The 23,205-nt window shown below is 49.4% G+C and overlaps 1 protein-coding gene across 1 annotated transcript; it reads left to right on the plus strand.

The window, feature by feature from the left end:
- The first annotated feature begins 14,695 nt into the window (after positions 1-14,695).
- Positions 14,696-16,421, plus strand: LOC119969987 (cystatin-like). Its single transcript, XM_038803957.1, has 3 exons — positions 14,696-14,970; positions 15,666-15,785; positions 16,072-16,421. Exons 1-3 carry the CDS (start codon positions 14,725-14,727, stop codon positions 16,159-16,161), a joined length of 456 nt encoding a protein of 151 aa, XP_038659885.1. The 5' UTR covers positions 14,696-14,724; the 3' UTR covers positions 16,162-16,421.
- Positions 16,422-23,205: the final 6,784 nt, after the last annotated feature.

Raw genomic sequence — 23,205 nt, forward strand, 5'->3', positions numbered from 1 at the left:
CCGTTCCTAGTTGCCATTCAGAAGGTGGTGGTGAGTTGCCGCCTTGAACCGCTGAAGTCCCTGAGGTGTAGGTACACCCACAGTGCTGTCAGGGAGGGAGTTCCAGGATTTTGACCCAGTGACAGTGAAGGGACAGTGATATATTTCCAAGTCAGGGTGGTGAGTGACTTGGAGGGGAACCTCCAGGTGGTGGGACTCCCAGGTATCTGCTGCTCTTGTCCTTCGAGATGGTCATGGTTATGGGTTTGGAAGGTGCTGCCTAACGAACCATGACAAGTTCTTGCAGTGCATCTCTGCAGATGGTACACACAGCTGCCACTGTTCCTCGGTTGTGGAGGGATTGAATGTTTGTGATCTCTAGACTTGGCTCTTTTAATAATCTTTTAGTAATCCCCAAGATAGCCTCCCATCTTACACCGTTCATCAACTTGAGCTCATCTTAAATTCTGCTGCCTGTACCCTAGCTCATGCCAAATCCATCACTTCCGTGCTCACTGATCTGCACTGCCTCAATTTTAGCCTTCACATTCTTGATTTCAAATTACTCCATGGCCTCACCCTCTCCCTATCTCTGAAACCTCCTCCAGCTATGCAACAAACCTGAGATTTCTGCACTCTTGCAAATTAGCAATTTTAATCGTTCCACCATTGGCGGCTGCTGCAAAGGAAATTATAAATTTGAAAAGAGGACCAAAGAACCCAAGCCAGCAGCAAAACAAATTGCTGTCATTAGTAATGGCTCTGACTCTCCACACCAACTTCATTGTGGCTCCGGCTACAAAAGGACACGTGTAAAATTTGGCAAGGACAGTGATAGGCAGGTGGAGGTTTATTGAGGGTGTTTCATGAAACAGCATCAGTTCTCTGGGCAGCAGGCAGTGCCTGGTCACAATATGCAGCTCCTTATGCTGTGAGCAGGAACCAGGCAAAAGGCTCTCACGCCCGATTCTCCTTCCCCACTTGCTCAGTGAGCACAGCTGACTGAGAAACAGATACATTCACAGAGCAATTGGGGATTTCTCTCTCGCACGCAGACTGCACATTATCAATGAAAGACCAATTCACTTCACTTTGAGTCTCAAATTTGGCTTGGTACTTTTCATTATTTGACACCATTTTCAATGGCTGTTTCGACCAGATGTCCTTGACAGGTTAACTGACAGGCTATACAGTTAGCGTGATAGGGCCGTGTTGATGTGGTACATTACACTTGCCAGGGTTTGGACAAAGCATTTAACAAAGGAAAGCATTTGAGAACATTTCGAGTTGAGGCAAAATAAATATTTGCGATAATGCCCAATGAAAGGTTGGCATTGACAAATCAAACATATGTCTGGTGATAATGAAAGTGCCAAAAATGATAATTTATACTGTGTGACTAAGTGCAAATCAAATTAAACTTCAATATATGAAATAAAATAATGAATTACGTGCAAATATTTACAATGAGCCACAGATTTTCAGAAATTGGTATTCATATTTGATTTATATGGCAATATTTATGATAAGATTGAATATGGGGCATTTGAATGGTATCAGTAAATAGGTGCACACAGCAGAGCTGATAATGGGCTGTTCAGTGATGAGTGGGCTGGGTGTGGGCTATTGCCACCTGTGGCATTGATGCTTGACTCTTGCTCAACACGCATTGTGCATTGCATGCAGTGGCGTGCAGAGGTCTGGTGATGCCCGGGGCAAATCTTGATTGTATGCCCCAAAGACCCAAGTATAAGGCCTAATATACTGAGAAATATTATGAGAAAGGAAAACATTTTGAATAGATAAACACAGATGAAACATGAAATAAACGTTTTATTCGATTTTAATATAAATCAATCAAATTTATTAAGTTTTTTTCCCCAAATGATACCTCCTGTCACAAAACACCTGAACTACTTCACTTTTTACATCAGCTGTGAGAAATTCTTTTTCAATGCTTATTAAAGCCAGGTTGGTCAGTCGCTCCTGTGACATAGAAGACCTCAGATATGTTTTTATTAATTTCAGTTTTGAAAATGACCTTTCACAGCTTGCGACTGAAAATGCGATTGTAAGCAGTAATCTGTATGAAACACACAGCGTCGGAAAGACATCCCTCCCATACTGCAGTAAAGACTCCAGAGCATCTTTAGGATCAGGGGGAACTCTATTCCCTCCAGCTCGAAGGAGCATCACAAAATCAATAATTTTGTCATATAACTGAATTGCAACCACATCATTGTCATAATAATTTGCAAAGTCTGAACATTCCTTTTTTAATTTCTCTCTTTCTTGTTCATCTTCAATCACTACTGAATTCAAGTTCAGAAGAAAAGAAAATCGGTCACTGAGTCTTTGAAGACGGACACTGCGGTCTTCAATTTCAGTTTTTAATCTGTTCACAATCTCTACCATTACTCTATTCATTTCTTCTTGTGCCGTCAGTCCACTATCTCTTGCTGACTCTCCAGGCATTATTCTTCTTCTCCTTGTTCGTGCAATTGGTATTCCCCAATTTTCACAATATTCATTGGCTAAATCTATTGCATTGTGGATAATTTCGTCATTCTTCAAATTCAAGATATGAATAAGTCCTCTCAGATCACAAGAAGCTTCATGGAACCCCATTTTCGGATCCTGCAAACGTTTTGAGACTTTCTCCACTGATGATAAAACTGAGTACCAAAAATTTAATAAAGCTATAAACGGGAACTGTTGAATAGAGTTCAGTAGCGATCCTGCATCAGATTTAGTTTCCCTTGAAAATTCTCCTTCCAGCAGGTGTTGAAGGCTTGCAATAATGTTGTCACACTCTTCGTGGATTACTTGCACAGCATCGTGGCTGGAACTCCATCTTGTGTCACACTGTCTTTTCACAGTCCGAGTGACAAATGATTTTAACACTTCCCAACGAGAAGTAGATGAAGAAAAAAATGTAAAGAGTTTTTCTAGAATGCCAAAAAATGTAACAACAACAGGTTGCACCTCACTTGCATGGACACAGGCCAAATTGAGGCTGTGGTTCTCGCAGTTCACAAACACAGCTTTTGGGTTAACTTCAAGAATTTTTTGTTGAACACCTCCTCTCACTCCAGCCATAACTGCTGCGTTATCATATGCTTGACCACGACAGTCATTCATGGAAATTTTGTCTTCTTCCAATTTTACAACAAATACGAGGTTCAGGTATTCCCTCATGTGAGCTCTATGAGAAGGGCTTTTCTCATGGTCAGGTATTCTTGGATTTAATTTTCTCCAAGTGGAGAAACCGTCTTCCTTTCCAAAGTTTGACACAGACGACAAATGCTCCTTTGAAAACAAAAAGCAAACAAAACAGTAGCATGCTCTCCGATATGGAGAGTATAACAACCATTTTCTCTCCACAATTTCTCCGTTTGTGGAAACTTTATCAAACCACTGTTTGGAAAATGATCTCCCATCCTTCTCAGCAAATGGACCACTTTTATTCTGATATCTTTCAGGGCCATGTTGTAATATTGTCATCTTCAAATGATCTGGAATCGGTTTCTTCAAACAGCCAAAATCGCTTCTTTGCAAAAATATGCTAAAATCTTCTTTATTTTCTTCACATGGATCATCATCCTGACAACGAGACTGAGGAGAGAGAGTATTATGTTCTGACTGAGCTGAATCCGTATCAGAAAAATCCTTCTCTGCACCCACATCATCTTTTACTTCTCCAGGTTCTCCTACTTCTTCTTTACTTATTTTTATCCATGCATCTAATGCCCCTCTTTGATGGGACTCTTCTTCGACTCTGGCCCTCTTTTTTTTCCTGTTCTGTGCTCCACTCGGTTGTACACAAAATACTCGTAACATTTCATTTTCTATCTCAAAAACCGTAAGACGCATGAGAAAATGGGAAGAAAATGGTAAACAATCGGTCAGTTGCAGACGGATAAACCATATTTCATTTCTTTGTTCCTTCGTATCAAATTATTTCACACTGATTCTCCACTGATAATTTTGTGCAATTTATATCATAGACTTGCAAATTAGTGGTATCTGTATTCGAATATTAGCATGTTAAGGAATAAATGTCTCCTATTCCGAGATTAAATGCCATAGCATTCCTCTGATCATCCAGGCTTCACTCTTACTACATCCCACGTAAATATTTCATTAAATATCACCAAAAAACCTATAAAAAACGTAGTTGCACCCATTCTAGAGCTATTCACTGACCTGAGTAGATAAAAGAACTAATCTAGATGCACAAAAAGCTGAAGAAAAGACGAGTTATGACTCGAGGAAACGCAGGAACGAACAGTCACGTCTGCTTGTTGCTTTTGATGGTTGCACCACGTACATCATGCGCATGCGTGTGGGGGGATGGGGAGAAGCACCATTTTCTCTAGACAGAAAGGGTACACCATGTTAAAGGAATAAAGGGCTAACAACTGCCTCTGCAGTGCGGTGAGCCTCCAAAAATTGATTTATCACGGCCGAAATTTTAAAATTACTATCTTATTTCCTTCTCTGATTGAATGCCCCCATCCAATGGATGCCCGGGGCCAACGCACCGTCGCCCCCCCCCCCCCCCCCCCCCCTCTGCCCGCCACTGATTTGATGGGCAGAGCTCTGGGCTACACATAAAGTTTGTACTGGGCTCGGTAAGGCCACAGGTAATAGTTAATGAGGTCTTGGCACCATGGCACATTCTCAGAGCTGTTATTGTTGAAAGCTCTCTAAACTACCATGTGCCGTGCAGCTAAACTTGGAGCCCACCTCTGAGCCAGGATCATAACTCTCGGTGCTTGCCAAAGTGACGGTGGACGATTCCATAGAACCCCCATAGTACAGAAGGAAGTAATTTGGCCTATTGAGTCTGAACCGACCCTCTGAAAGAGCACCCTACTTCGGCCCACTCCCTGTCCTAACCCTGTAACCCCACCTAAACTGTAAATCTTTGGACACTTTGGACGCAATCTAATCGAATAGAAACAGAGTCCCGGGACGAGGTGCGTTTCGCTGGGTGTTTCCCGATGCTCGCAGCGGCTAGAAACACCATGCTATTTACCGGGTCTCTGGGTTCAATTCTCGGCCTTAGCGAGGCTGCACTTAGTCTTGTTTCCTGCACTGAGGAGCCCCGCTCGATGGAACTCAGTGCCGGGAGCAATTGGTTCGACATTTCTAAATGGCATCCCGATACCCTGACGCAAACCCCAAACGTGTCCTCAGGCCTTCCCCACCCGCTCAGGGCACTCCCTGGCCCAAACTCCAACATAAGAAAAGTGCTGCCTGGGCCCAGGTGGCACTACTAGAGTGCCAGTCTACTAGTGCCAACATACCCAGGAGCCAAGGTGCCATCCCGCCCAGAGGATAAGCACGTGGGGGGGCCTCCAATCCCCTGGAAGACCCTCACGAGTGCAATTCCGTCTGGTCCCCGTTTGTGGCAACCAGTACTGAACGGCGCTTGCCCAAGGTCTGCAAGGTAAGGGAGTTAGATCCCAATGCCTTAGTAGGTAGCGCAAATGCATATTAGAGTGAGACTAGCTGTCTCGCTCTAGTATGCAAATTTGTAAAACGGTGATTCTGCTCACAATTGGCAGGATTCAGATCGCAATGTCTAGCGAGATCGTGTTAGATCATACAAGGTATGGCGAGCCGGGTAGATCCCGGAAGAGGGATCTACTGGCCGCGCTGCACTGCCTTTCGGGTGCAAAACGGCTGGTAGATCGCACCCTAAAGGAAAGGTTTAGTACAGCCAATCCACCTAACCTGCACATATTTGGACTGTGGAGGAAACCGGAGCGCCCGGAGGAAACCCATGCAGACACGGGGAGAACGTACAAATTCCATACAGAACCTGGTTCCCTGACGTTGTGAGGCAGTGCTAACCACCACTTTGATTGACTATAGGCTAGAAGCAGCAGCAGAAGACCTGAGTCAAATTTCCCAGCCTGCAATTCACCAGTGCATCACATGGGTAATCAATACATCTCCTCAGTTAAATACATTAAAAAAAAATGTATTTACCGAATGTGGGCGTAGCTGGCTGGGCCAGCATTTATTGCTCATTCCTAGTTGCCATTCAGAAGGTGATGGTGAGCTGCCTCTTGCATCGCTGCAGTCCCTGTGTGTAGGTACACCTACTGTGCTGTTAGGGAGGGAGTTCCAGGATTTTGACCCAGTGACACTGAAGGAGCGGCAATATATTTCCAAGTCGGGGTGGTGAGCAACATGGAGGGGTATCTCTAGGTGGTGGGGCTCCCAGATATCTGCTGCTCTTGTCCTTCGCGATGGTAGTGATCGTGGGTTTGGAAGGTGTTGCCTAACGAATTACTGCAGTGCATCTTGTAGATGTTCGGCGGTGGTGGAGGGTTTGAATGCTGGTGGAAGGGGGAGCAATCAAGCGGGCTGCTTTGTCCAGGATGGTGTCAAATTCCTGAATGTTGTTGGAGCTGCACTCATCCAGGCAAGTGGATTACACTCCTGACTTGTGCCTTATAGTTGGTAGACAGGCTTTGGGGGTCAGGAGGTGAGTTACACGTCGTAGGATTCCTAGCCTTTGACCTGCTCCAGTAGCCACAGTATTAATGTGGCTAGTCCAGTTCAATTTCTAATCAATGGTAACCCCCAGGATGTTGATTGTGGGGATTCAGTGATGGTAATGCCTTTGAATGTCAAGGGGTGATGGTTAGACCCTCTCTTGTAGGAGATTGTCATTGCCTGTCACTCATCTTTTTAAAATATTTTATTCAAGGCATTTTCTCATACACACAAAAAATCAGAAGAACAACAAAGCAACTCAATAAATAACCACAACCCACCTCCCCCCCCCCCCCCCCCCCCCCCCCCCGACACCAACAGCCCATCGCATCTTGTGGCAGCTCAGGAAAGGACAGCACCTCCTTCCTCACAAAGTCCTGAACATGCAATCTCAGATGGACACCTACAAAGGACCATGGGAATTATGGCCAAGCCAGGACTCAGACACACTCAGAGCTTGTGTGTGTATTTACAACCCAGATAGCTAGACGCAATCGAAACCCCCGCTCGTTTGCATTCTAATGGCCCATTTCCCCAGAACAAAAGTACTGTACTCAGGTAACCGATAACAGATACAGATTAAGCGGCGCCACTCCCTTTACCCAAACAGCCAAGGCTATTACAGATCGGCGCCCACACCAAGGCACCCTTCAGCCCCAGATGCAGCCTCCACTGCCCCCATACCCTCAACGCTGACACCACCACTGGGCTCACGGAGTACCTGGCCGGCGAGAATGGTAAAGGCCCAACGCGAAGCCCTGAAATACGTAACCCTGCACAATGCTGCCTCTTCCCATGGCTCATTTCCTCACCATTGCAATGTTCGCCGCCCAGTAATAATTTCTGACATTCGACAACGTCAGCCCCCCATCCCCTCACCCCCGCTCCAATAAAGCCTGTCGCACCCGTGGGGTTTCCCCTGCCTGCACAAACCCAGAGGTCAGCCCATTGACCTTCCTAAAAAATGACTTGAGGACAAAATCGGGAGGTCCTGAAATACAAACAAAAACCTCAAAGCACCGTTATTTTCACTGTCTGCACCCGCCCTGCCAGCAACAGCAGCAGCATATCCCATCTCTTGAAGTCCACCTTCATCTGCTCCACCAATCAAGCCAAGTTCAGTTTATGCAACTGCGCCCAACTCTGCGCCACTTGGATACCCAGATACCTGAAACTCGCCCCCACCACCCCAACCAGCAATTACTGTAATCTCCCTTCCTGCCCTCCAGCATTAATCGGGAATACCTCATTTTTTCCCATGTTCAATTTGGGAGAGCAGGCACCCCTGCCTCATCCACGGTGTAGTCCAAAGTGCCCCGAACTCACTCGGTTTGTCCATACGCCCGTGCGGCACCTTATATAGCAGCAGGACCCAATCCACTAACCCCTGCCCAAACCCACACTACCCCATTACCTCCAACAAATACGCCTACTCCACCCGCACAAGAGCCTTTTTTGGGTCCATCGCCACCACTACCTTTACATCCTGTCTCACCGAAGGCATTATTACATTGAGTAACCTCTGCTCATTTGCTGACAGCTGCCTTCTCTTCACAAAACCCATCTGATCCTCGCCTATCATGTCTGACACACAGTCCTCAATTTGCCATGCCAACACCTTTGCCATCAACTTGGCGACTATATTCAATACTGATATCGGGTGGTATGACCCACACTGCTCCGGGTACATGTCCCTCTTCAAAATCAAGAAGATGGAAACCTGTGGCAATCTCCCTCGCTTCATTATACGCCCTCACCAGCAGTCCCAAACTTTTCCTAAAACTCTACCGGAAACCCATCCGGCCCTGGGGCATACCCAACTGCATCGTCCCCATACTAGCCATCACCTCCCTCAGCCCAGGCCAGGCCCTGGACCAGCTCCTCTTCCTTTAGGAAATTTGAACCCATCCAGGAACCCTCGCATCCCCTCCTCCCCGAGATGATTGACCTCCAACCACCACAACTATCTTCCTTTGTGCCAGGTATGAGTCCAACCAGCGGAGCGTTTTCCCCCTGATTGCCATTGACCCCAGTTTTGCGAGGACTCCTTAATGCCATACTCAGTCAAATGCGGCCTTGATGTCAAGGGCAGTGTAAAGTAAAATGGGAAAGATGTCATTTCAAACATGAAGGTCTGATAAAACCCGAAGGAATATGAGAAAAAGCAAGCAATAATCCCACAAAGGGTTAACAGCAATCAGAAAAGAAGGTTTATCACACAGGTGTTAAGAGAACGGCTCTAAAACAGTTTATGCTGTAATCTAATACCTTTCTTTCAAGGGAGAGAAATTCTAGCAAATTAAATTTTTTAGTTATGTAAATGGAACAGTATTCCACCCTTTTATAAAAGTTGATTAGTTTAGCAAACAATTGATTAGAATTGCCAGAATATTAAGTGAATTACGTGAAATAATGTGCATTTGTGAATAATAGAAACTTCATGTCATCAGTTAGAAGTGGAAGTCTGGAGATAACGGTTGCGTCTACTAAGGCATAAATTAATACCGAGCGGGAATCAGTTTAAACATGACAAGAACCGAATGTATCACCTCTCTAAGATTTGACAAGCATCAAAGCATTTTTTACCAATGCTTATCATTGAAACTTCCTCTTGTTAGACATGATGGAAACTAGATGAATACAATGGACAAACAAAATTACATAAATGAGCAGAATATATTACTTGAAGATAATGTCATGTAACCAGCATGGCTGTTAGAAGGGTAATAAATATCCTGAATTGCTAGCAGCCATCATCATTCCCAGCGCTCAGAGCTGCTTCGGTAGATGGGAATGACTGAATGCAGGAGCCGAACAGGGAATTGAAGTTACTGAGAACACCCACAGATAAGAAGAGATTGTCAAGGGGGCCACGAAAGTCCGAACAACCGGAATGGAAATTCCAGAAGCAAGATTTTTTTTAACTTGTTGTAAAGACAGTGATGCTATCTTTTGAAATAAAATAAAGTAAGTTAAAATCTCACTTTAACCTGAAATAGTGGTTATTACAAAATATCGAAAAATCTGTTGTACTATGGCCTCATAAAAGCTGAACTCAGGATCGAAGATACTGAGTGGAAAGTAGATAAAATCTTATTTGTAGATATAGGTTATACAGGGAATAACTTGAAATATTAGTTTGACCTTCTTAAGGAGTCAGGGAGTGAAAATCCTTTTACACCATTTAGAAAATCTTTTTGACCCTTTTTGGTTTAGGGGGAGATTTCGAATAAAAGTGGTGATTTAAATTCAGCAGTCACTCGCACCTCACCTCTGGCATTCAGCTCTTTTGTCCATGTTTGAACCAAGGCTGTAATGAGGTCAGGAGCTGAGTGACCCTGGCAGAATCCAAACTGAGCGTCCATGAGCAGGTTATTGCTGAGTAAGTGCCATTTGACAGCACTGTTGATGATTCCTTCCATCGCTTTGCTGATGATAGAGAATTGATTGATAGGGCAGTAATTGGCTGGGTTGGATTTGACGGATGCTTGTGTACAGGACACCTGGGCAATTTTCCACATTGCCGGGTGGATGCCAGTGTTGTAGCTGCACTGGATCAGCTTGGCGAGAGGTATGGCAAGTTTAAGATTATAAGTCTTCAGTACTATTGCTGGAATATTGTCAGGGCCCATAGTTTTTGCAGTATCCAATACCTTCAGCCGTTTCGTGATGTCACGTGGAGTGAATTGTATTGGCTGAAGACTGACATCTGTGATGCTGGGACACCCCAGGATGGCCGGTTGGCTCTTGGGGGATAAGGGTTACCCGCTTTGATCCTGGCTAATGACAGTAGCGTGGATGATGGTGACCCATGCGGAGACCCAATATAACGAGGCCCATGTGGCCACCCACGCTGTCATTGAGTGGGGTATCAGACTGCTTAAAATGCGGTTCCGATTCCTTGACCTCTCCAGTGGTGCCCTGCAGTACCCTGCCCCCACCCCCCCGCAGGTTCGCCCACTTTGTGGTGGTCTGCTGTGTCCTCCACAACCTGGCACAGCACAGGGTGACATGCTGGAGGTGGAGGAGGATGAACATGAGGCCTCGTCAGAGGAGGAGGATGAGGAGATGTTGGACCAGGAGGGGCTGAAGGACAAGCCAGGGGAAGATCCACAGCAGCAGCTGGAAAATGGAGGTCTCACGGTGATGACGTCAAGCCCACTATGCCTGGAAGGCCAGGAAGGCCCTTATCCTCGCCTGCTTCTGATAGGACGTGGCTTCGTCCATCATTTCGCCCCCTCTACCCATCCCACCCACCTTCTAACCCCAACCTGACCACCCCCTCCCCCCAGCTGATCAGCAGGTCACTTTATCAGGTCGGCGGGTGATGATAACCGGCTGTGAGCTGAGCTCTGGTGGTTCCCAATCTATGCCATTGTCTTGTTACATTACTGGTTCAGTAATATATTTTGTTCCTAGTTGCTGTTGATCCAGAAGGGTCTGATGGTGTGATCCTGAAGAAACCATGAGTAACGATTAATTATAATTGAGTTTGACACTCTACAGAACTAGCACTAGTAATCAAGTCATTAAATATTAATGTATTAACTGATTCAAAACTACTCGTGCTAATATGCTGTGATCTATCTCTCATACACTACTGAGGCAGGATTCTTCCCTACCCGGCGGGGCGGGGTGGTCCCAGCGTCGAGGAGTGGCATGAACCAGTCGGACGTCGGGCTGCCCCAAAATCCACCGACCGGTGGGAAAGGGGCTTGGCGCCATGCCAACCGTGGCCGAAGGGCCTCCGCCGGCCAGCGCGAGTTGGCGCATGCGCAGGAGCGCTAGCGCTAGTGTGTGCTGGCGTCATTCCCGCACATGCACAGAGGGCTTCGTTTCCGCACCGGCAATGGTGGACCACTGCAGCCGCCGATGCGGAAGAATAGAATGCCCCCATTCCACAGGCCCACTCGCGGATCGGTGGGCCCCGATCACAGGTCAGCACACCGTGGGGGCACCTCCTGGGGCCAGATCCCCGAGTGCCCTCCCAAGGACCCCGGAGGCCGCCCGTGCCGCCAGGTCCCGCCGGTAAGGACCTATTCCAATTAACGCCGGCGGGACTGGCAAAAAACGGGTGGGATTTCGGCCCATCGCAGGTGGGAGATTTTGGGCGGCCCTGGAGCCCGTTGAGTCGCGCCGGTCCCCGCCTTTCTCCGAGGCGGGCGGCGCGATTCATGCCGGGTCGATTTTTAGGGGACCAGAGAATTTGGAGGATGTCGGGGGCAGGATTCACGCCGAACCTCGCCGATTCTCCGACCTGGCGGGAGTCGGAGAATCACGCCCCTGTTGTCTAGTCACTCCTGGGGTGAAAGAGACCAAGATGCTCGAGGAGCTGATACTTATAGTGGGATCTAGTGGTGCTCTCTAATGGCCGTGTTACAATTAGATGCTATAATTAACCCTTTAGTTATGTACATATATACATATCATTACAAGTCTGATTCCTGTCTGTCTGCTGACAGTACACATACCAATCACCTGCACATGGTATGAATTGGGGATGGGAGGGTTACCAGATCTAAGACCACCTTGCCTGTAGAGCTGGGGCTGGTGGAGGGCAACCTGGGGGGGTAGGTGCAGACTGGCCCACAGTGCGGAATTAAGTGGCAGTCAAATGTCTCAGGTGTAATGTGTTTTAATGGTGTACAATCATGACCCTAAGTGTCCCTAGCTACCGTTGCTACTACCTCACCACCCCTCAGTGCCCTCTCGGTGATCCTCAAGATTCTTAGCCCTGCGTGCTCTGTGGCTACGACTAGGTGTGTCCCCAGGATGCACGTCAGAGGTAGCTGGATCCTGCTGCTTATTGCACCCGGTGACCTTTGATGTCCCTGCCGGGCGTCTTCAGGAGGAGCTCAGGCCAGAGGGCCCCGGCCAACTCACTGGTGGCACATGCTTTGCCGTGCCACCCTGTTCTGGTCACTGATCCCAATATGGGCCGTTGTCAGGAGAGGGGGACTTCCGGGAGATGGTGACCGCCTTTGCTGACCTGCAGGGAGGCTCCGTGCTGGCCTCCAGCACTCCGTCCTCCTGGACAATGCCCCGAGGGCCCTGGGAGTCAAGTCGGGATGGAAGGGCAGGTAGATTGAGCTCCAGAGGTCCCTGCATCATCTGGACCTGCCAGCCCTGGTGGCTACCCATTGCCTGCACCATGGTGTTGATGCCCTCAGCGGTGCAGCTCTGTGACGAGGCCACACTCTGCAGTGCCTCACCAATGTCCAGAACATGCTCTGGAATGCCTCAGCCATGCCCACCTGAGACTGGGTCATGCTGTCGAGGCATTCAGCCTTGGCCATGTCTTGGATACCAGACTCATGTTGCCGATGTCGTGCACAAGGCTCTCTACTGCGGTCACCACCCCAGCAGTGTTGCCTCAATGTGACACATTACCAGCACCATCTCCTGCACCTGTAGCCTTTGGGGCTCCTCCAATTGGATATGGACCGGCTGGAGTGTCGCTGACATCCCCTTCTGAATCTCACGGCTGCAGTCTAGTGTCTGCATCGGCCCCGGGACAACATGGTCTAGAGGCTCGACATCTGACTGGGACCCAGCTGGGTCCTGGGATCCAGCAGACCTCCGACTACTGTCTCTCCTGGATGTTCCTGCCTCCACCTGATGTCTATCACCAACTGGGTGGTGCTCACCAGGATGTGCCCCAGAAGCCTGTCCGTTACTTTCACCCACTGAGGTGTGTGTCTCTGTGCTGGAGGAGTGTGGAGATGAAAGCTGTGACAACTCGATGGTGGCATCCTCAGAGCTGTCCTCCAAGGTGTTCTCTTGGGAGGCCGGGGCGAGGGCCGCTCCGGATGGGCCGGCACCATCAGATGGAGATCCTGGGGGAGAATGGACATGTGGTCAGTGAGGGGGAAGGATATTTATATCTGGCATGAACAATACATGTGTGATGGGTCAGCTAGGTGGGGGCGGTGGATGCTCACCTGTGTGGCACAGTCCAATCTCGATGTGGTGGCCGATCTGTCCTCGGCCACCCTCGTGACCTCCAGGGCCCTTTCCTTGTAGGAGGTGAGGACTCTGATGTCCGGCACCCAGTCACCTATCTGGGCCTTTCCTGTCTGTTATTTTGTCTCCTGCGGGGACAAAGAGAGGGCATCGTTGGCCACATGCTTCATGCATTGCGGAGTGGGGAAGGAGCTATGGTGGGGGACAGGCCTAGGCACCGCTGCTGGTGATGGGTGGAGTGCACAGGTTGGTGCCGGGTGTTGTACTGGGTGTGGTCTTGGGCCACAGGGTCTTGGGGGGCAGCCGGGGGTGGCAGGCGGGACCAGTGCCAGGGGGAAGATGCCAACCCACCCACGTCGTCCGGTGGAGGTCGTTGAGCTTCTTGCGGTACTGGGTGGTGGTCCTCACGTTGACACCCGCGGTGCTGATGGCCACTGCCACTGCCTCCCAGGTGGCACTGGCTGGCCTGTGGCTGACCCTCCAATCCCCTCGGGGGAACAGAGCATCCCATACAACATTCCCCAGCATCCAACAGTCTGGCCAGGTTGGCATCTCCCAATCGTGGTGCATGTCTCCTTGGTGACATGTCTGCGTGCTGTCTGGGGTTTGCTCTGCGGGATTGGTTTAAGAGCTGCTCCACCTCGTTAGCAGGGGTCTGGCGGGTGCGATCCAGGTGAATCAGCTGGCGGGACAGTTATTCCCGATGTGAAGCCTGTGGGGCATCATTATCGGCTCTAATTGGCGTTAGATACCAGGAGCGGTCTTGCTGGATTGGCCGCCAGGAAACACCTGGCAATTCCACTCGCTGCCACTTTTCTGTTAGATCGGGTCCTGGGACCCAGCTGAGTGTGGTTTGCTGATGATGGATGCTGAGGATGATGGATACTGGAATCTGAATCCAAAACAGAAAATATTGGACAATCTCAGCATCGATGGAGAGAGAAGTTTGGCACTGAATGATATTGGAAGTGGATCTGAGTGATGATTCATGAGTTTTGGCATTTGGAAAAGATAAAAACACGTGGAACACTGCTGTTTGTTCAAGGAGTCCTGCAAATAAGCATAACGATTAAATATTTAAATTCAAAAACTATAATTGCGAACTGTTGCAATTTCATATCTTATCCATTATTATTTCAGTCTGTGGCTATGAAGCATTCAATAGGAAATAGTCACAATGTCACACCCTTGACAGCAGAGAGTATAAAAACAGGCTGACTCTTCGCTCACTCCCATCTTGTCTGCACGTTCAGGAGAGTGAGAGAGATCATGGCTGGCTGGCAGTGTCTTCTCGCTGTTTTCTCTGTTGTTTTTGTTTCAGTCTCTGCTTTTCCTTCGCCGAATGTAAAAAAAAATCATGAAACTGACCAGGACATCGTTCCGAAACCTTTGGTTCTGAAAGTTGATAAAAGTGACCAGGGTTTTCTGGCTATGGCAGAATTTGCTCTACAAGAGTTCAACAAAAAGACTACCCAGATCTACGATATTATGGAGTATCTGCAAGCCAATGTACAGGTAACATTGAGGACACTTTTTACAATGACTAAAAAGGACAGTGTATTTGCCTTTAATGAGCATTATTCTCTGCAATATGTGCTGCTTGTATAAGTTTGGAATTAGACAAGTACTTTAATGACGCAAATACCATTTGAACTCTAACTTCAACCTCTATTGTCACTTTAACTGAAATGTCTATTAAAAATGTAATTGTGTAATGGCTAAATATATGTTATCTTGCTTCCTCTGACATAAGCAAACTGATGCGATGAATGTGCTGTTGTTCGTAAATAGAACATAGAACATACAGTGCAGAAGGTGGCCATTCAGCCCATCAAGTCTGCACCAACCCACTTAAGCCTTCACTTCCACCCTATCCCTGGAACCCAATAACCCCTCCTAACCTTTTTGGTCACTAAGGGCAATTTATCATGTCCAATCCACCTAACCTGCACATCTTTGGACTGTGGGAGGAATCCGGAGCACCCGGAGGAAACCCACAGACACGGGGAGAACGTGCAGACTCCGCACAGACAGTGACCCAGCGGGGAATCGAACCTGGGACCCTGGCGCTGTGAAGCCGCAGTGCTAACCACTATGCTATTGTGCCTCCCACACCCCTGTGCTACCATGCCGCACACGATAGGTTAAAGGTTAAAGGTAGCATTGGAAATAGAAACATTGAAAATAAATGTGTTTTATTTCTGCACTAGATGATTGAAGGAGCCGTGTACATCTTTGACATTGTCTTGGGGAAAACCAATTGCCCGGTCGTCACGCACGAAACTGCACGGAGAGAATGCCGTGTGATTGAGACTGAAGGGCAATCAGAGGTGAGTGAAACATTGGCCGGAATTCTCTGGGAGTTACGATGCACATTTCCCGCCGGCAGCGCGCCCTCACTCGTGGGATTCCCGGGTGGCATGAGGTGGTTACAGTGGGAAATCCCATTGACAAGCGTCGGGAAGAATCGGGCTGTTTGCCGAGAAACGTATGGCTGGCTGAGTGGAGAATCCAGCCCTTTGCCTGGTCCTGTTTCCTTTGAAGCTGCGTTAGATAAGGGAGACATCCTCATGTTTATATACAGATTGTTGTTTATGTGCTTTGTTTTCCTCCTAGTTCTTCCTGTGCCACTTTATTGCGTGGAAACCTGCTACAGCTGAAAAACAACAGCTATTGAAGAGTAAATGCCAGAAACTGATCCTGTAATGTGTCCGGTACGAAGTGTGGCAATAAAGAAAACGTACCTGAGTCAATCTCGAATGACATTCTGCATTTGTAAAAACAAATGTGCAATTGCCTTTTCTCTGATTGTTGCGATGACATGAAGATAGTTACATAATTGTATATCTAACCAGTGAAAGAAGAATCACAAATCACTGAGCGTTGTAAAATGTCAATTCATTGCTTGGATATGACCAGTTACTTGGTAATAAAGTTTTGCATGCTCCTCAGCAAAGTTCAAGTGATTTATAACAAACATGACTCTTTACTTGTTATACTATTGTTCATGGAATATATTTGCCTGCCTTCACTCTATAACCCTATCCTTAGAGATTTTTTCAACACTTTTTCATTAGAATGAATGACAAACTCTGATCCCCTTTCACAGACCTCTCCTTCACCCTGGAGAGTTAAACACTTCTTCTCATCTCTAGTGTTGGATCAGTCTCACCAATTTTTGTCTTCTGGTTCTTTAGTCCCAGTTTAAGTTAAGTAGCTGATAACAATTAATTTTGTTGATTGGAGCGTGAAGTTATGAAGGGACACGGACTGAATAAGTGAGCGGGCAAAACAATGGGAAATGGAAATCAGTGGGCGGAATCGTCTGCTCTCTCCAGTGACGTGTTTGGAGGCAGGGAGGGCGTTACATAGAATCATACTGTACAGCAGAGGCCCTTCGGCCCATCAAGCCTGCAACGACAAAATAAATTGAACCCGGGTCCCTGGTGCTGTGAGGCAGCCGTGCCATCATAGAATTTAATTGGCCGGGGTCTGATACACTGCTGCAATTCCTCCTCCACCCTGATTAAGTCTAGGATGGGTAGGTTCACGACTAACCTTTGCACTCAGACAATTAATGACCATGTCTGGGGTTCCTCCTGTGGCCATGAGTATTAACCCAGCTGAGGGTAGACCTGTCGTCATGTGCAGAGCACAACAAATAAACCTGAAGTGGGTTCTGGTTGTCTGCTGGGAGGGGAATCCCTCCTTAAAAGACACTTAGTGCCTGATCGAGGGATTGGGAAATGGCCATAGATGAAGTAGTCCGCCACAGAAACCCCCATGCCCCCCAGCGTCAGGACACTTGGGATTCCCCATCCTGTTGAGTGGCCCCGGTCGGGCGCTAGGAGCTGGGGTTTTTTCCAGTTCTCGCAGAATTCTGCTGGGACTGCCCAGTGTGCCAATCGATGGTGATGGGTTCACTCAGAGGGGGAGGGGACTGTGGTGTGGGCTAGAGTTCCGATAGCGATTTATCGGGGAAATGGGGGTGACAAAACATTGGTCGCTGTGCCATTAAAGAATCCGTTGTCTGTGTACAAGCTAACATCACAGCCAGTGTATCGGTTGATCAGGGATCTCCCAGTGGCCAGTTCATCCAGCTTCTGGATGGCCATTCGACCTAGGCAACTGCGGAAGGCCCTGCTTCCAGCAGTTATGTGAGAGACATTTGCCCAACCACAAAGGAGCTGGAGGCCTGCCCTCAACGGAACGCAGGTGGTGTTGTGACAGACGCATTGACCTAACGTCTGGGTTACATGACACTTCCGCTCAGTGCAGGTGGAGAACAGACATGTTATATCCTCTTCCACCTCTACCACCATACATCCGTACCCCTTTCTAACAAAACAGTTTTCGTACGACCAGGGGTCTCTATTGGGAGAGAAGTGGTTGGGTATGTATGCCTCCCACCTTTGGAGCTTGTCATAGTGTGAATGGGAATTATCCTGGGGAAGGGGAAGGCAAATTGCCGGTGGGGCTGAATCAATGTCGTAAGGGAGAGTAACCTGCTTGGGCGGTGGCTGGGAACACTGGCAGTCAACCACCACTTGGGAGTTCCCCAGAGTGGTGAAACCGAAAGTAATCTGGCCACCGAGGTGGGGTCCGGGTAACAGACAACCCGTCCTTGGCCATACACGCGGTGATAGGTCTGGAGGAAGAGATTCATGGTCCCAAGGTCCCCTTCTTTTTGGGTCCTAAGTGAAGTGAGTAGGCTTTCCGATAACCCGTGTTCCCGTCATGCCTCCCGTTTTGCCCTTTCCGTTTTATCACGATTTTCCCTTCCGCCCGTGCAATTCCACCTATCCCCACCTCTCGGCATGATTTTACCTTTATGGTACCAGTCTCGTTACATCCAAAATCAAATGTACATTTAGTCCAAAAACAGGGCAATGTCCATCAGCTTTTCCTTCCAATCGACTGGGCCGATGGAGTTGTTTCATTAGTCCCTCCTAGTTCGTTAACCTGGTGACCTTCTATGAGCCGGTATCATGCCCCTGTGCGTGAGGGCAGTGGAGAACGTCACCTCTGCATAGGTGAAATGTCCTTGAAGATTGGTCCCGACGACAGAATGAAATAATTTTGTCCCTCCCCATTCCTTCCTGTGGGAGTACGACGATCGGGACGATGTAGAAGACGGCCCAGGCGGCCCACATCCAAACTGACATGCTCCAAACCTGTAAGACAATGCTGGGGACAGGAGGCAGGTTCGTGACCAACCTTCTTGCAGTGGTGGAGGTGGACCCAAGCACTCCTCCCTCTACTTTAGCTGCAGTGGGGGTAGTAAGGAGAACTTGGAAGGGCCCCTCCCACCGAAGTTCCAACCCTTTCCAAACCCAATTTTTTACCATGACATAACTTCCAGGCTGCACTTGAGGCGAGCTAGACAATAGGGTCGGTATCAAGTGAGCCACTTTAACCTGGCCATGGAGTTCCTTGAGAGCTTTGATGAGGGATAAGACATAAGTCATCATTTCTTCAGTCATGTGGTGAAACTGGACCAGTTTGGGGTCCTTTTTGTTCCCGGGGGTTTTGAGGGGCCTGCCATTAAGGATCCCTGCAGGAGAGAGTCGGGCCGGTGTAACCCGCAACTGGAAAAGGGCGACAGGGAGCAACTTAAGCCATGTTAACCCCGTTTCCGCTCTCAGTTTAGCCAACTTGGTTTTGAGAGTCTGATTGTGTCTTTCAACGAGCTCAGCGGCCTGTGACCTATATGCACAGTGTAACTGTTGCCATTTGCCCAGTCGGGAGCAGAACTCCTTGTTAATCTGACCCATAAAGTGGGGCCCATTGTTGGAACTTAACTGAGCGGGTATTCCGTTCCGGGGAATGATTTCTCTCATTAGAACCTTAACCACAGTAGCAGCTTTGTTATCAGTCATCGGATATGCCTCAATCCATTTGCTGAATACGTCCACAATAACCAAAACATATTTATAGCATTGACATCTTTCCAACTCAATGTAATCCATCTGGAGCGTTTCAAAGGGACCACTGGGCAATGGGGTTTTCCTCATCTCACAAGGGATACCCTTGCCGGTGTTATACTGCTGGCAAATCAAACACCGATTGATGTGTTGGGCAAGCTGGGTCTGTGTGGACTGCGCTTGATGTAGTGTAGAGAGAGACAGGCTTCCAACACTTGAAGAAATGCAACTCGATTTTATTGAACTCTGAACTATCATACATACTTTAACTGTGGGTTGACACTATGCTGACTTGACTGGAGACCTGAGGCTAACCTGACCAGACTAACTGACTATCACATGGTGTTTGTACTGGCTGCTGCTCACGAGCTCTGACTGTCTCAGAGGCTGGATCCCGAGAGAGCGGGAAAACTGGTGCCCTCTGGCTTTATTGTGGTCGTGTCCTGTCTGGTGATTGGCTGCTGTGTTCTGTGTGTTCACTGGTCATCCTGTGTGTCAATCACTGCCTGTCTGCTCTCCATCAGATACATGGATGTATATTATGACACCGGTTACTTATACGCTGGGACTTATACGCTGGGCAAGCACCTGTATTTTGGGATGCCACCAAGGGTCCAGTAGCAAGTCGCTCGTCCCCTGAGCCCCACAATGAGTTGCAAAGTGTACACATTCGATGACCCACAATGCTCGCGTATCGGACATGCAAGTCTGATGTGCTGGAATGGTCCATGAACAGGATACAGGGTCATATCCACAACCTAACTGTTTCCACATTTGCTGAGCACCCTCAGGAGCGTCCTCCTGTAACCTTATGATGTCTCAGATGGTTGGCATTGGCTTGTCAGAGGCAGACTTGTGTCTTTCAGAGCTTTTGGTCTAGCTCATCATCTTGGGCACCACCACCTGCTGAGTCTGTGCGGCTGGCCGTGCCTCATGATCTGCGCGTCCGTGACCAACATCAACCGGGGTCTTACCGTTCGTATGGGCAGCGCATTTAATAACAGAAATCTGTGTGGGCAAGAGGAGGGCCTGCAGTAGGTCATTAACTAACCTTCGGTGGGATATCTCAGTCCCCACTCAGGTGAGAAATCCCCTATTTTTCCCAGAATTGTCCGAAGTCATGGACTACCCCGAAGGCATACCTCGAGTCGGTATAAATATTCACTCGGCAGTCCGCCCCGAGTATGCAAGTGCGGGTGAGGGCGAATAGTTCAGCTTGCTGGGCTGAGTAGGGGGTTTGGAATGCTGCCGATTCCATGATCAGGCCGCCCTGACCCACTATCGCGTACCCTGACAGTTTTTGGCCGGTCGGGCTGACCAACGCGCTGCCATCAACATACATGGTCATGGTCATGTCAGGTTGATCTAACGGGGTATCGTTCAAATCCTCCCGTATTGTATCTTCCTGAATCAGGGTCAGACAGTCGTGGCCTGGCACCTCTTCATGATCAGTGGGGCTGCTAAGAAAGCAAGCTGGGTTGATAGTGGTACAATATTTAAATCTCAGCCGAGGATTATTTAAGAGATATATTTCGTACCTATTCTGACGAGCCGTAGTGAGATGCTGAGTCTGCAGCTGCCCCAACAGTGCAGTGACCGAGCGGGAGCTGTACACGGTAATGTCTTGTTGGAGTGTTATATTGGCAGCGGCCTGTAAACTGTTGTATATGGCTGTCAGAATCTGGGTGCAAATAGGGTGTCCCTGCGCCACCGGATCAAGTTTGGAAGAGTAGTCTGCCATCGGTCTGTGCTTATCTCCATGTTGCTGGGTTAGTATCGTCGTTCCAAAATAGTACAGTACAACTGGAACGGTCGGTCATATAAGTGCCTGCACAGGGCTGGGGCTTGTAATAAGGCCGGCTTTAAGAGGCGGAAGGCTTCGAGGGCCTCAGTAGTGAGAGTGAAAGTTACCCTGTTCTTGTCCCGTTGTAACAGAATTTTCTGTCATGTCATCTTGGCCTTAAGGGATCTAGGTCGTAGGTGTAATTGTTTCCGGATGGTCTCAGATCCCTTTCTCATAGTCCGAGATCGGGTCCTCCAGCTAATCGGTCATGTATAATGGGGCTTCCCTTTTCTAACGGGTGTCGGGGGTGAGGAAGTAGCACCCGATCCATCAATTGCAGGGGCTGGCGTCGGTGCATCCAGAGCTATTATGCGATCGGCCAGAGGGGGCGGAATAATCGTCTGGGCCTGTGAGACTGAGTCTAGACTGTGCGGGTGGTGCAGTGTCAGGTGGTGGGGTGTGAGGGTGTAGACTGTGGGGAGTGGTGTAGTGTCAGGTGGTGGGGTGTAGACTGTGGGGGGGTGGTGCAGTGTCAGGCGGTGGGGAGTGAGGGTGTAGACTGTGGGGGTGGTGTAGTGTCAGGTGGTGGGGTGTAGACTGTGCGGGTGGTGCAGTGTCAGGTGGTGGGGTGTGAGGGTGTAGACTGTGGGGGTGGTGTAGTGTCAGGTGGTGGGGTGTAGACTGTGCGGGTGGTGCAGTGTCAGGCGGTGGGGAGTGAGGGTGTAGACTGTGGGGAGTGGTGTAATGTCAGGTGGTGGGGTGTAGACTGTGCGGGGTGGTGCAGTGTCAGGTGGTGGGGTGTGAGGGTGTAGACTGTGGGGGTGGTGTAGTGTCAGGTGGTGGGGTGTAGACTGTGCGGGTGGTGCAGTGTCAGGCGATGGGGAGTGAGGGTGTGGACTGTGGGGGGTGGTGCAGTGTCAGGCGGTGGGGTGTGAGGGTGTAGACCGTGGGGGTGGTGCAGTGTCAGGCGGTGGGGAGTGAGGGTGTGGACTGTGGGGGTGGTGCAGTGTCAGGCAGTGGGGTATGAGGGTGTGGACTGTGTGGGCTGGTGAAGTGTCAGGCGGTGGGGTGTGAGGGTGTAGACTGTGCGGGTGGTGCAGTGTCAGGCGGTGGGGAGTGAGGGTGTGGACTGTGGGGGTGGTGCAGTGTCAGGCAGTGGGGTGTGAGGGTGTAGACTGTGGGGGTGGTGCTGTGTCAGGCGATGGGGTGTGAGGGTGTAGACTGTGAGGGGTGGTGCAGTGTCAGGCGGTGGGGTGTGAGGGTGTGGACTGTGGGGGGTGGTGAAGTGTCAGGCGGTGGGGTGTGAGGGTGTGGACTGTGGGGGGTGGTGCTGTGTCAGGCGGTGGGGTGTGAGGGTGTAGACTGTGGGGGGTGGTGCTGTGTCAGGCGGTGGGGTGTGAGTGGGGGTGGGGTTACTGATGGGATGAAAGTCTGCATGCATACAGTGGATTCTCACTTGGAGCTTCGCCTCCGACCTTGCACAGCGCTACCTCCCAGCTGGCGGCTCTCCCAGCAAGGTCCAGTGCCCGTAGCTCATAGACGGTCAGGGAAGGAGATGACCCTCAGGGTTAGGCGGGTATTGGCTGGACGCACACATGAACACAACATTATCACAAGGTGGGGACACTACGACTCATCCCATGGCACCTGCCCACTGGATGGGGCGCGGGGTTCCACATGTGTCCCAGGTGCAACGAGGGGCCCCAGCACCCCCCCCACCCCCGGCGTGGTGGGGGGGGTGGTGCATTGCCCAGGGGCAGTGTCAGGGTACTTACCCTCTCTGCCCTCGTGAGGTTGTGCAGTTTCTCCCTGCGCTGGTCTCCCGTGCGGAGGATGTGCCCCACTGCCGCCCCAACCTCTCGCTATCCACGCCTCACGGTGCTGCATGGCTGCCGGTGTCCAAGTCTGGGGAAGAGGATGGTCCGGCGCTCCTCCACTGCCTGCAGAAGTGCCTCCAGGTCGCTGTCCCGGAAGCGGGGAGCAGCGTGACGGGACCCTTCCATGTCAGGCCCCGGTGTGTGTGTGCACCGATCCGCGCACTTC

Source organism: Scyliorhinus canicula, chromosome 1 (genome assembly GCF_902713615.1).
Source record: "Scyliorhinus canicula chromosome 1, sScyCan1.1, whole genome shotgun sequence".
Lineage (NCBI taxonomy): Eukaryota > Metazoa > Chordata > Chondrichthyes > Carcharhiniformes > Scyliorhinidae > Scyliorhinus > Scyliorhinus canicula.